Source organism: Crocodylus siamensis, chromosome 11 (genome assembly GCF_052110815.1).
Source record: "Crocodylus siamensis isolate JL-2025a chromosome 11, ASM5211081v1, whole genome shotgun sequence".
Lineage (NCBI taxonomy): Eukaryota > Metazoa > Chordata > Crocodylia > Crocodylidae > Crocodylus > Crocodylus siamensis.
In genome coordinates, this window is record NC_143405.1 from 38,531,059 (window position 1) to 38,543,328 (window position 12,270).

General features: G+C 40.2%; 1 protein-coding gene across 5 annotated transcripts in view; it reads left to right on the forward strand.

The window, feature by feature from the left end:
• Positions 1-9,486, forward strand: part of HDAC11 (histone deacetylase 11) — a 115,408-nt gene extending 105,922 nt beyond the window's left edge. For all 5 annotated transcript variants that reach the window (XM_090022079.1, XM_090022081.1, XM_090022083.1 and 2 more), the window contains one exon: positions 5,877-9,486. In XM_090022079.1, coding sequence (XP_089878205.1) covers positions 5,877-6,107 — 231 coding nt within the window. In that variant the 3' untranslated portion in view covers positions 6,108-9,486. The remainder of the gene's footprint in view (positions 1-5,876) is intronic.
• The last annotated feature ends 2,784 nt before the right edge of the window (positions 9,487-12,270 follow it).

Genomic DNA, 12,270 nt, shown 5'->3' on the forward strand with positions numbered 1-12,270 from the left:
ACCTACATTTCTATGTCTCTGTATTGTCTAGTTCAGGGGTTGGCAATCCCTGGCACGAATGGCATGCAAAGCCATTTTCCTCAGCACGCATTGGGGCTGGGGCCGAGGCTGGAGGCAGGGAGGCAGCAGCTGTTTGCAGTCTCCCAGCTGCAGCCATCCCCAGCTTTCAATAGCTGCTGCCAGCAGGCTGCTGGGAGCAGTTCAGGCACCATGGCTGGCAGCAGCTACCCCAGACCTTGGACCAGCTGCAGCTGGGAGGCTACAAACAGCTGCTGCCTCCCCAGCTCCCAGCAGCAGGCTGGGAGGATGGAAGCCATGCTGCAAGCAGCCTTGGCTCTGTGGCTATCAGCAGCTACCCAGAACTTGAGCCGACTACAAACAGCTGCTGCCTCCCCGCTTAGCCCTAGCCCCTGCTGCCTCCCAGCCGCAGCCTCCAGGGAGGCAGCAGATACCGGCGATGCTCCCCACTGTGCTGCCCTTGTCGCCGCTTCTGCAGAGTAATGTGTGGGACCCAGCACAGCAGAGCACACCAGGGGACTCAGAAAGCTGCCTACCGCTCCGAGCTCCCTGCTGCCCTGGCCACACTTCACCTGCAGGCAGGGGCAGGAGCAACGGGCAGCATGCAGCGTTGTGCCCATGCTGCTCCCATGCACACAGGGGAGGTGTGACCCAGGCAGCATGGAGCTTGCAGCAGCAGACAGCTTCCCTGTGCAGCCCCTATGTGAGCTGCCACTCCAGGTCACACTTGCTGCACTCCAGAGGGCCCTCCAGAGGACTGAGGGGAGGGTAGCAGGCCTGGGAGTGCAGCATTTGCAACCCAGAACAGCAGCGTAGAGGGGCCGCCCAGGGAACATGGGCCAACAGTGTGGGGAAGCGGTCAGGAAGGCCAACCATACCTTGTCATGCATCCACAGATGCAGCTGAAGCAGGTCCAAGCAGGTGATACTCTCCCTCTATGCGACACTGGTCAGGCCACAGTTGGAGTACTGCATTCAGTTTTGGGCACTGCACTTCAGAAGGGATGTGGACAAAATGGAGAGGGTCCAGAGGAGGGCCACCTGCATGATCAGGAGTCAGCAGTGTGGGCCCTATGAGGAGAGGTTAAGGGACCCGGACCTGTTCAGCCTCCACAAGAGAAGGCTGCGGGGGGGATCTAGATGCCATTTACAAACTAGTCAGGGGGGACCAACAGGCATTGGGGGAGTCCCTGTTCCCCTGAGCACTGCCAGGAGTGACTAGAAATAAGAGTCACAAGCTGACAGAGGGTAGATTCAGGCTAGATATCAGGAGGCGCTACTTCACTGTCAGGGCAGCTAGGATCTGGAACCAACTTCCAAGAGAAGTGGTGCTGGCTCCTACCCTGGAGTCTTTAAGAGGAGGTTAGATGAACACCTTGCTGGGGTTGTTTGACCCCAGTACTCTTTCCTGCCATGGCAGGAGGTTGGACTTGATGATCTGCTCAGGTCTCTTCTGACCCTACCAACTATGAAACTATGAAATTGTGGAGTTTTTCAGCACTCCGGCCAAAAAACGTTGCCTACCCCAGTCTAGTCTATCAAATCTTCACTGGTTGATTTAGTTTCCTTCTCAGCCAGTTTATAAGTTCAGTGCTTTGTCCCATTCCCAAAATCAGTTATTTTTCCTCTTTACTAATCCAATAACATACACTCTTCCATCTCTTAATTCAGTGTTTTTCAGAGCCCTCTAATCATCAGTTCATTTCTTGGATTCCTTTAATCTGTTGGTTTGTCAGGCTGTCCCACAGGTCTTAGGCATCCCTCCTTGCTCAATACCTTCTTCCTTCCTTGAAGTCTATTTTGACATTCTTTGCCATGCCCTCAGTTCTCAGCCTTTTCATTAATCTGAACATTTTCTTCCTTTTCAGTGCTCTTTCTCTGCCTGCTAAGTGCTTTGTGAGCTGGGTGTCTTCACTTCATAAACTGCTGGGACTCTCCAAGCTCTGCTCTTGTGGCAAGCAAGCAGGGGCAAGGAGTTGAGATGTCTAGAGGTCTCTGCTAGTTAGCTTAGAAAGGATCCTACATGTGCTTTGACTTCCCATCTGCTGGAAGAGAAGAACAGTGGGCAGAAATGGAGGGAGCAATGGAGTACAGGAGGAGACTCCTAAGATCAACATCTATATAAGAAAGGGGAAAAAGTGGTAGATATCTGTGTTGCTTAAAGGTGGAAGGCAAGTTAGAAGGTACGCAACAATGGAGTTAGTGAGCAGAGGGTGGAGAAGGACAGAAACTAGTGGGGAGAAAAGAGGTTTTGCTGACCACAAAGTGTGGGGTGGGATCCTGAGCTAGAAGACAGTGTGGCAGTGCTCTGAGAAGCTGTGGACTCAGCCACCTAACAGAGAAGGAGTTGGTGAGGGCGTCTCTCTGTGGCAGGACTAAGCCCATGCTCAGGCTCAAGGTTCTAATTCCTTCCTGGAGAATACAAGGTTTCTTACCATCTAGCATCCAGGCAGCATGTTGTCCAGATGTGAGTGGAGGAAATGTCAGCAGTAGTCTCCTCTGGCCTTGTTCAGATGTCATACTGTAAGGGCATTAAGCTTTTAGAGTATAAGATGTGCTGTATTTTTCACCTGCCTGTTTTCCCTTCTGGCAGCAAACAGATACATGGACAGGCTTCAGCTCTCTCTTCTTCAATGCCATTCTAATCAGCAAGACATGAGCTTGCAGAAACTGGTGGCGAGGATGGGGCCATCTAGTCAAATGTGGCACCTGGAAGACATTACATTTATGATACAATTAACATGTTAATCCCACTGTAGATGGCAAAATGCCGTATGTTCAGCCAGTGTATTATGGAGCCATAAAATGGCAAACTAGCGATAAAGACATGCCACATATAATGGCTGGTTTGTATGGTGCCTTAAATTGAACATGTATTGTGCCCTTGTACCTATGCCAACAATAGGCCTTGGGACAGTTTGAGACTGAGTTAATAATCAGCTGATTATTGTGGGCATGGAGACTGGGGTACTTTGAACCAGGATGTGGCTGCTCAGAGTTCTGCAAGAGCCAGGTAGGGAGCTGATCATTTGCCCAGCTTTGAACTTGCCCCCCAGCCCAGCATTTGCAGAACTGTGTGCCTGGCAGCTCAGCATCCCTGCAGGTGGTGTTGCTAGATACCTGGCTTTGAACTTAGTGTGTTGGTGGGGAGCTGAGTAAGGGATCACAATCCTGGACTCCACATATGCTGACAAGTTAAAAGAATGCTGTTGCCTGCACCAGTGGGTTGTAATTGGGAGATCCATCATCCCCAAAATTATGTGTCCTGCTGTGCACATCCTGCTGCATGATTGTTTGGATCTGTGATCTGATCCCATTGCACTATTTAATTAACCTCTGGCAGGGGCCTGTGAATACTACCAGTTATTTTCTGGCTCAGTCCTTGTCATTTTAGGCAATGTTTGGTCTCCTTTGGATCCAGTGAACCCACACTTCATCATATAATTTAGGGCAGTTGTAAATGTCCGTAGATCTATCCTTAATATGCCTTTGCGGGTAACATGAAGCCAGCTCTGTTTTATTTACTTGTTTTCAGTATTTTTCTAATGACTCTTGTCTTGTACTTTATGAAATCAGCTAAAATACTTCAGGATATAGACATTTTGGCAGAAACTTGAATAATAACATAGTGTGCCAAAGGGTTGATGTTCAGTGTTTGTTTGAGTGATTACACTCATTTTCTGTTGTCACTGATGATAGAAGAGAAGTTTAGTATCAAAGCTGAATTGATGAATCTCTAAGTATTAGGTAACTGAAGAATCATCAAAACAGCTACTATTATTAATTTTATTCTATGATGTAAATATTTAAGTAGGTTAAAAAGGAACTTAATCAGAAATCAGTTACACTGATAGAATTTTTAAAGTGAGTTTTGGAGTACAGTTTTTGCTGAGTCAGAATACGCTGCATACTTTATTTACGAGATAATGTATATTTAAAAGAACCTAAAAATTTCTGTGTTGAAACTAAAAAAAATTTTTAAAAATAAAATTAGAAGGAGATTATAACTAAAAGACCTTGGACTGTGGTACAACATTTTTGGCTCTAAACATGTTTGAATTAAACTGCCAGTTGTACATGAAAATAGGTGATATCATGTTTAAAGCAGACTAGTGAATGTCAGGAGATCTAAGTTGTGTTTCTGGCTCTCTCATGGAGTACATGTGATATTGAGCAAGCTGCTTTGTGTTGCAGTAGACCATCACTTTATGAGGATTAATTCACCCCTGTTGTAAAGCATTTTGATTCTTGGACCAGAAACTCTTCTAGCAGCTCAAAATTGTTGCTGGGTTTTTTTTTTTTCTATTATACAGACTCTTTTATTACTGGTCTTACAATTACAGAATTCTTAGTAATGTGAAAAGTGCATATTCTTTTGAGAATCCTTGTTTTAGGATTGTGGTGCTTGATTATTTATTGAGGTTGCATCTATGATTTTGGTAAAGCATAGCTACAAGTTTCCATCTTTCTGTGAGGTCAGAGTTTTTCCTTGCAGTTTACCACCTTCTGCATTTAATTCTTAATGTAGCTTTATTTTAATCTTATCTTACTGATCTTTGTTGTCTTACGGTACCCTTTTAAACAGCCAAACGTTATTAGAGAATCATTTGTATCAATTATAGATTAATGTTTATTTTCATCTGCTGGAGTTATTCATTTATGGTCATACATTTTTCTGATTTTCCACTGTTCTTTCCTGATAGATATGAGGAGCAGTTTTGTCCTTCTTAGCATGTCAGGCTAGTGTATCACCTCTGGTATTTCTCCTCTGCTCCTTTTACAATGTAGTGATTCTTTATATTGCCTAGCCCTTCCTGCTTTCTCAATTTTTGTAGTTTGTTAACCTTTAGTTTTTTGAGCTGTCCATCTTGAAGCTGTAGTTTTTTTTGCAAACATTATAATAGATTGCTAACACCTTTCATTATGTATCATATTTGTCCTACTTTCTCTATTTATATGGATTTTAATTATCTTTTTCATTTAAAATTTCTGAATTCCCCCATTCCTTCAAATATAATTTCTTGAAATTGTGTATATTTGTACTCACTGTATCAGTCCATTCTTTTCTATGCTGAATTCTATGATGTACTTGCCCTTTTTGTCATCAAACTTTCCTTTGCTGTTTTACTCCCCTTCTTCTTTTATTAATAAGAAATTGCTTTGGTGTGGAACATTTGGAGTCTCTTTTGAGACTTTCTGTTTTCTGGATTATGAAACACCCTATTCAGCAACACAACTTATGCATACAATTTTATAGCAGTAATGTGGCACTCTTTTTAAAAGAAGATGGATGATGCTATGGACTAGAATGAATATGGACCCGGTGGCTGTATTGAATTCCAGGCTCTGCTACTGACTTCTCTTGTTATCTGTGGCAAGTCACTTGATTTTAAGTATGAGAGTGGTCCTGATGAAGTTCACTGTCTTGAACTGGGGGCGTTATATATATTTCTGCAAGGGGAATATAGCTTTTTCTCCTACTCTTTTTATCTATATACTTTTGGAGCTGGTACTCTTTTTAGGAATTTGTACACCTAGCAGAAAAAGGGCTCCAGTCTATTTTGGCCTTAAATCAGAAGTGTCATACCAATAATAAATAACCTTTGTAAAGGTGTTGGACAGAAAGCCAAAGCTAATGGATGGGATGTTCATAAAGTGTATTTGAAATGATTATTTAACAGCTTTTCATTGAATTCCTGTTATGAAATAAAACAAATAAGTGGCATAATAGTGGTTTCTCAAACATAAAAGTAGCAATGAATAAGCCATAGACGGGTAATATGTAATACTAAAAACTCAAACTATCACATTTAAAATAATTTCACTTTGATTTTTTAAATTATTGTTGTAAATATCTAGGGAATCGTTAAAAGAGATGAAATAGTATTCATGGCAGCCAGAAGCCGCAGGATCCCTATCTTGATGGTGACATCGGGAGGCTATCAGAAGAGGACAGCACGGATAATTGCTGATTCCATTCTTAATTTGCACAACCTGCGACTTATTGACAACGAGCTAGCAACCAGAGGAGCAGAAAACCCCAAGGTAGAGCTGATGATTAGAGGTTCCAGTTCAGATTTAACTAACTAGTCACTGCAGTAAGGCAATACTAAGTTTGAGAAAAGAAAACTTACTAATTGTATTGTGTGTTAAACTTAAGGACAAGAAGTCTAAACAACTCCATCAGGGTTAATTTAACATTTGCAAAAGACTGACTTGCCTTATACTCAGTTCTGTTAATGTTTTATAATAGGTGGTCCCAAAATAATTCTAAATGTCTGACTGACTCCTGAAGTCCTCTTGAGCAGCTGTCATATGAAAAGCCGCAGATATTTGAGGTTTAATTTAGGTGTGCACTTAAGAACAGTGTCTTTGTCTTTATATCATATGGTGTAGAAAGCTTTAATTCCTTCTCTTATTTTTGTGGAGAGTTTACTGTTTTCTTGAAAAGACTTGCATGAGTAAGATCTGAAAACTGTCCAAGGCCTCTCTTTAATGACATTGGTACATGGAAGGAGGCAGAGTCCAGAGCAAGAACGGTCTGGAATGAGGACTTCTTAATCTTTTTAAAGACAATAAAAATGTAGATTCAGCTTTTTTTATGCTGCTCCTCCATTTTCCAGATTTTGATCACGTATTTTGAAATTCAGATCCTGTGGGGAGGACAGAGTACCAGAAAAGGCAGGAATACTAAGAAACTGTGGGGAGGAGAGGAGTAATAGAAAGGGTGACTCAATTTACCTACTTTTTGGAGTAGATTTTCAACAATATGCAAACAACTCTAGGTGTGCAATCTCTCACATTTTGCTGTGAGATTAGGGAACAATATTTATTCAAACAGTTGTCAGAAATCTTTTCCCACTTCAGTAATCTATAATACTTCTCTGTGTTTATACCAGTACTAGTAATATAAACTTGTCACTGTTGAATATTTTGCTCTAAGTACAGTATTTTTTTCTCATCTAATATTAGTATGCAATTCAAAATATTGAAGGATCAAAAAAGTTCATGTTTACATAGATTGGAAATTTTTAAAAATTAATAAGAAATGAATATATAACTCATTAATGACCAAGAATTTATTATCCAGGAGTCAAAATTGCCAAATATAAATTATTGAAATGATAAGCAATAGAGTTTCACTCTTCACATATATATCATTAGAGTCCTTTGTTTAGTAAGTGATCTAGTTACTTGAATTTTTCTAGCTATGGTCACCATTATTAACCAGTCCTGTCAGTAAGAGATAAAAATAACTGTTTTATTTTTTTAAAAATTTAATGAATGTTTAAGTTTGATTCTGGGAGGTAGTTAAAATATTTTATGTCTATTAAACCCTGAATTGCTAATGTCCTTAGTAAAAAAAAAAAAGAGATTCAAATGGAAACTGGAAGTAAAATTGTTTTATGTTCTGATTTATAGTACTTATCTATTTCTTTTTATCCAGTGGAGGTACAGAGCCATTGTTCTTTAATGATCAATTCAGTATTGATGTTTAAATGTAGTACTATGAAAAATAGTCAGTAGTTTGTTTTTTTTAAGCATCACCTATATCAGGGCTGTCCATCCAGTGGGCCCACACAGGCCCATGCAGCTGCCTTTCCTGTAGCAGGATGGAGGAAGACTTAGGTGGGGGCTACATGCAGCCCATGTGGTGGGGAGAGCCATGTGCCACCCATGCAGTCAATGCAGGGTGCAGGAGGATCCTGGAAGTCTGCCCCTGCAGCACATGGCCTGTGTGACAACTGGCCTAACCTATATAAAGTAAATGCATTGGCTTATAATTTACTCCATTTCCACGTAATGACTAAAATCTTCTTTTATAAATGAACTTTAAAGGAGTTGAATAAAAAGACGTCATAGTCTACATAGGAGGCCCAAGGATTCAGTTATTACATTATTGTTTTTGTGTCTCTAAAAGTGAGGGCTTTAACAAAAAGAGACTGAATAATCAACATTTAAGACATTCGGTTCAATAAAGATAAATATTATGAAGAACGTCAGTTAAAAAAGTAAGTATTGTTGCTTGAAGAGGTTAACTGTGGAGCAGGATAAGGATGTGAAGAGTGAAGCACACCTCAGGGGGTTGCTGAAGAAGGAGGGGAAGGGAAGACACCAGAATGGAGTGGAGGTATCTCACCATCCCATATTCCCCTTTCTCCTTTGGCTTCAGGTCTGGGTTGGGGGAAGCACAGTAACAGCCACAGTGCAAGAGCATTCAGTAAAGGGCATTCTGAGAAATATCATTTCTGGCGGGAGGAGGATATGTCACTTTCTTTTTGTTGCACCAAAACCTGTAAGCTGCTGGACATGTGTCTGCGGCAAAAAAATGAGTTAATATCTTCCCTCAGCGGCAGTGAACCTCTTGCTGTTGCTCCTGCACTGTCCTATTGATTTTCCTTCCCTGGTGCCAGAGCCTCTGAAGCCCAAGTCTTTGCAAGGAAGATGCAGGGGGGTGGGAAGGCAGTACTGCTTGGGGCATAGTTCTTCCCAGTTCTCTGCAGCTTTGGAAGGTACTCCCGGATTAGGAGGTACCATGTGCCTCTTACCTTTATCAGTTTGTAGTGGATCAGAGTGTGTATAGTAGTGGGGAGGGATTCTTTTCTCTTTTAATGTTCCCTTTTTCATTTGCTTAAAGAGCTTGGCAGTAGCTATGCCAATAACTGTCATTTCTGGTAATCAAAGTCATGTACTTATTCAGTGATAAACATACTGTGATATTTCCAAATGAAGCTTGCTTAATTTTCAAGATATGCTAACTATTAAATTGAAAAGTGGGGCTTTTTTAGATATGTTATGAATTGTAAACAAAATAATGTGCTGAAAGGTTAATTATATAAAGGCTTTGATACTTAAGGTTAAGATCCTATGTATTAAATACTGTTTATGGCATCGAATTATAAGTTTTTTAAGCAGTTAAAATATTTTGGAGAAGCCATTTCACTTCTAAGTATTCACTGATGTAGTGCTGGTTTCATGATGTGTTGTTTAGGGTTCAGTGCATACATGAAGGGATGCCAATATTTTCTTTCTAGTGATAGAATCAGCTTGTAAGGCACTTAAGTAATGTTTAGTTGCAATTGAAATACTTACCTCAGTTAACACTAGTTCTCAGACTTCTGGTCTGTTAGTTACAGAAAATTGTACAACTTGCTATAAATATTTGCTTAAAATGTATTTGGCATATTGCACTAATTTTGAGTTGTGACACTGTCATTAAAAAGCTCTTTTAAAATTCTTACATTGAAAATGTTTAAAGTACTATTAATGTTGAGATTTATTTTTTCTATACTGTCTGATGTGTTACTTAAAAATGTTGCTATACTTTCTTATAATTTTTATAAAATTACAAATTACATTTGTATTGAGCTAAAACACTGTAATAATGCCATACAGTCTTTTACAAATGTTTTGGTGTGTGTTTAATATGTTTATATTCCTAATTAGTGGAAATTAAATAACTTTGAATAATGTTGACTGAATTTTTCTACTGTAAACTTCTCTTTTTACATTGCACTTTTCATGGAGAAGACATGAATGATGAACATTTATTCAGAGGAAAAGATGCATTTTCCATGCTGACTGTATAACTAAAACCTCAGCAAAATAACACACCCGTATTAATGTTTTTAAGTGAACATTAGTATTGACCTTATTTTCTACTTTTAAAGCAAAAGGGAGTTTAATGAGTTAGGATCTTTAAAGAGATTTGTGCTCCACTCAGTCTATTCAAACCTTTCTGCAAATGCACACTGGTATCTATAGTCCAGTGAATATTCCAATTAGCATGCATTGTTACTGACTCCCAAGACAAAATTTCACTCTGCAAATCATGACCTCTTATCCTGGAAACTAACATACGTGTTTAACTTTGGACAGGTGAGTAGTCCCATTACAATGTAACTGTGTGCAAGACTGGCCACATTTCCCACTGCAAACACTGTATGCTCATTATGACAGTCATTATTACTACTGGCATTCAAGAATGGAAGCAGTTGTGTTCCCTTAGATACCCAACACTCTGTTCTTTGTAGTGAACTCTTTCACCCAGTGGCCTATTGTATCACTGGTCCTACAGCTCCAACAGAGTTAGGCTGCCAGGGACCAGATGAGTATGTCTCTGGGGGCCAAAACCATTGCAAAGATGAGGCTTCAGCTTGTCCTGCCTTTCTAGATGTCTGTTGGGTTTGAGGATGGACCCTTCAACATATGATAAAGGACAGTAAACCCTGCTGGTTCAGCTAATATAATGATAAGCAAGAAAAACTTCACAATGGAATTACCAAGGAAATTCCCTCCCCTGTGGGAGCTACTACAGGAACTAGCGATCTTTGATATTAAAAAAAAGGCATGTAAACTAGTTGGTAGTTTCCTACCAGAAGACACGATGGAAATGCAGAGTACTGCTTTTAAATAAACACATAGGTAAAAATTGTCACAGGTAAGAAATATTGTGGGTGATATCTTTATTGGACCAAGTGCATGGTTAGGATAGACATAGGCAAGTTTCCAGGTACCACAATATGCTTCCTCAGGTCTCTGAGAGAGAAGCTGACACTGCAGAGCTAAGTAGCAGATGGAACATGTAAAGAATGTATTTAATTCTATAGAAGCAGATATTTTAAAATTTAAATTACACCCTTTAGCTAATAAGCTATGTTCAGTTATTGCAATCTCAGATAATACAATGTATTATTAACTACTTATTTAATACTTGGGTGGTAGTAATGAGCTGACTGGGGGATATAATTATCACCAGAAGAATGTACCCAGTAGGACAGAAACCTCTTGGGTTACGTGGTCACTGATCTGTGTTTAGAAAGATTTGTGAATGGAACCCCTGTGATTAACAATCCAATAATTACAATGAGTAGTAATATCCTTTAAACCACTTAAAGGATAGTGTGGCTGCACTTCTGTTGTAAGATTGAATTAACTGAGGGTAACAATTTATTGCCGTTAGTTTAAAATCGGTGTCCTTTTATTATCACGCATTACGGTTAAAAACATGCACTTGATCATGTGTAGTTTAAAACATCAAGCCATTTAAAACAGCTATTACTCTGTGTTCAGCTCTTGCTTAGGTTTGTATCTGAATGAGTTCACAATTTTATCTTAATCTTTGAATTATATTTGTGGCTCTTATATTTCAATATACTATCAGTACTAGGCTCATGCAAAGCAGCAAGTATTCAATTCAGATTCGACCGATTCGGAGGGACAGTGATTTAATTCATTGATTTGACTCACTGTCCTGATTCGATCTGGTCGATTCAGATTCAGACATTCAGCGCCGATTTGGAGATTTGGCCATAGACTATAATGGGGAACCACTAGAATACCTATCACTTTGTCATGTTTTTGCAGATTCGGCGGAAAACAGCAGGGATGGTAGCCCCTTCTGAGGGCATGAAGCCTATCAAGTTTCAAGGAGATAGGTGGAGGGGTTTCTGTGAAAGTGCACCTCAAACTTTTCATAGATTTCATAGATTTCATAGACATTAGGGCTGGAAGGGACCTCTGGAGATCATCGAGTCCAGCCCCCTGCCCAAAGGGCAGGAAGTCAGCTGGGGTCATAGGGTCCCAGCAAGATAAGCATCCACTTTACTCTTGAAGGTGTTCAATGTAGGTGCTTGAACCACCTCCGCTGGCAGACTGTTCCAGACCTTGGGGGCTCGGACAGTAAAGAAATTCTTCCTTATGTCCAGCCTGAAACGGTCTTGCAGGAGTTTGTGACCGATGAATATTCTACTTTGGTCAATGGCTAAAGTATTAAAATAGAACTATTTCTGGCAGATTTTTTTTCTACTAATAACTGGTTATGTTGGGGATATTTTAGGACATGTTCTCACCCATCTCTGCCTTGAAAGTTTAATATAATTTATGCTTGGGTAGAAATTTAGTTACAATTTGCCTTCATTCCCACAGCAACCAAGTTATGGTGTATGAGCTCAGAGGGATATTTTGCAAGCAGTAGTAAGGGTTTGTTTGTGTTTTACCTCATAAAGATTTACAACTGTTCCAGTTGCCCAAAGTTATCTAATGCTCCAGTGAGGATATAAATGAAGTAAACTTTCAGTTCCAAAATGTATGCAGACTGTGTATAGCAGCTCTTCTGCTATGCAGAATTCTGAAGCGTAGTTAGTCTTGCTTGTGAACTGTTGCCCATGCTAGCCTGCCTGTGCTAGAAAGATCAGGCTGGCACAGGTAATCAGTAGCTGTGACGATGTGGCAGCATATGCTTTAGTACCCA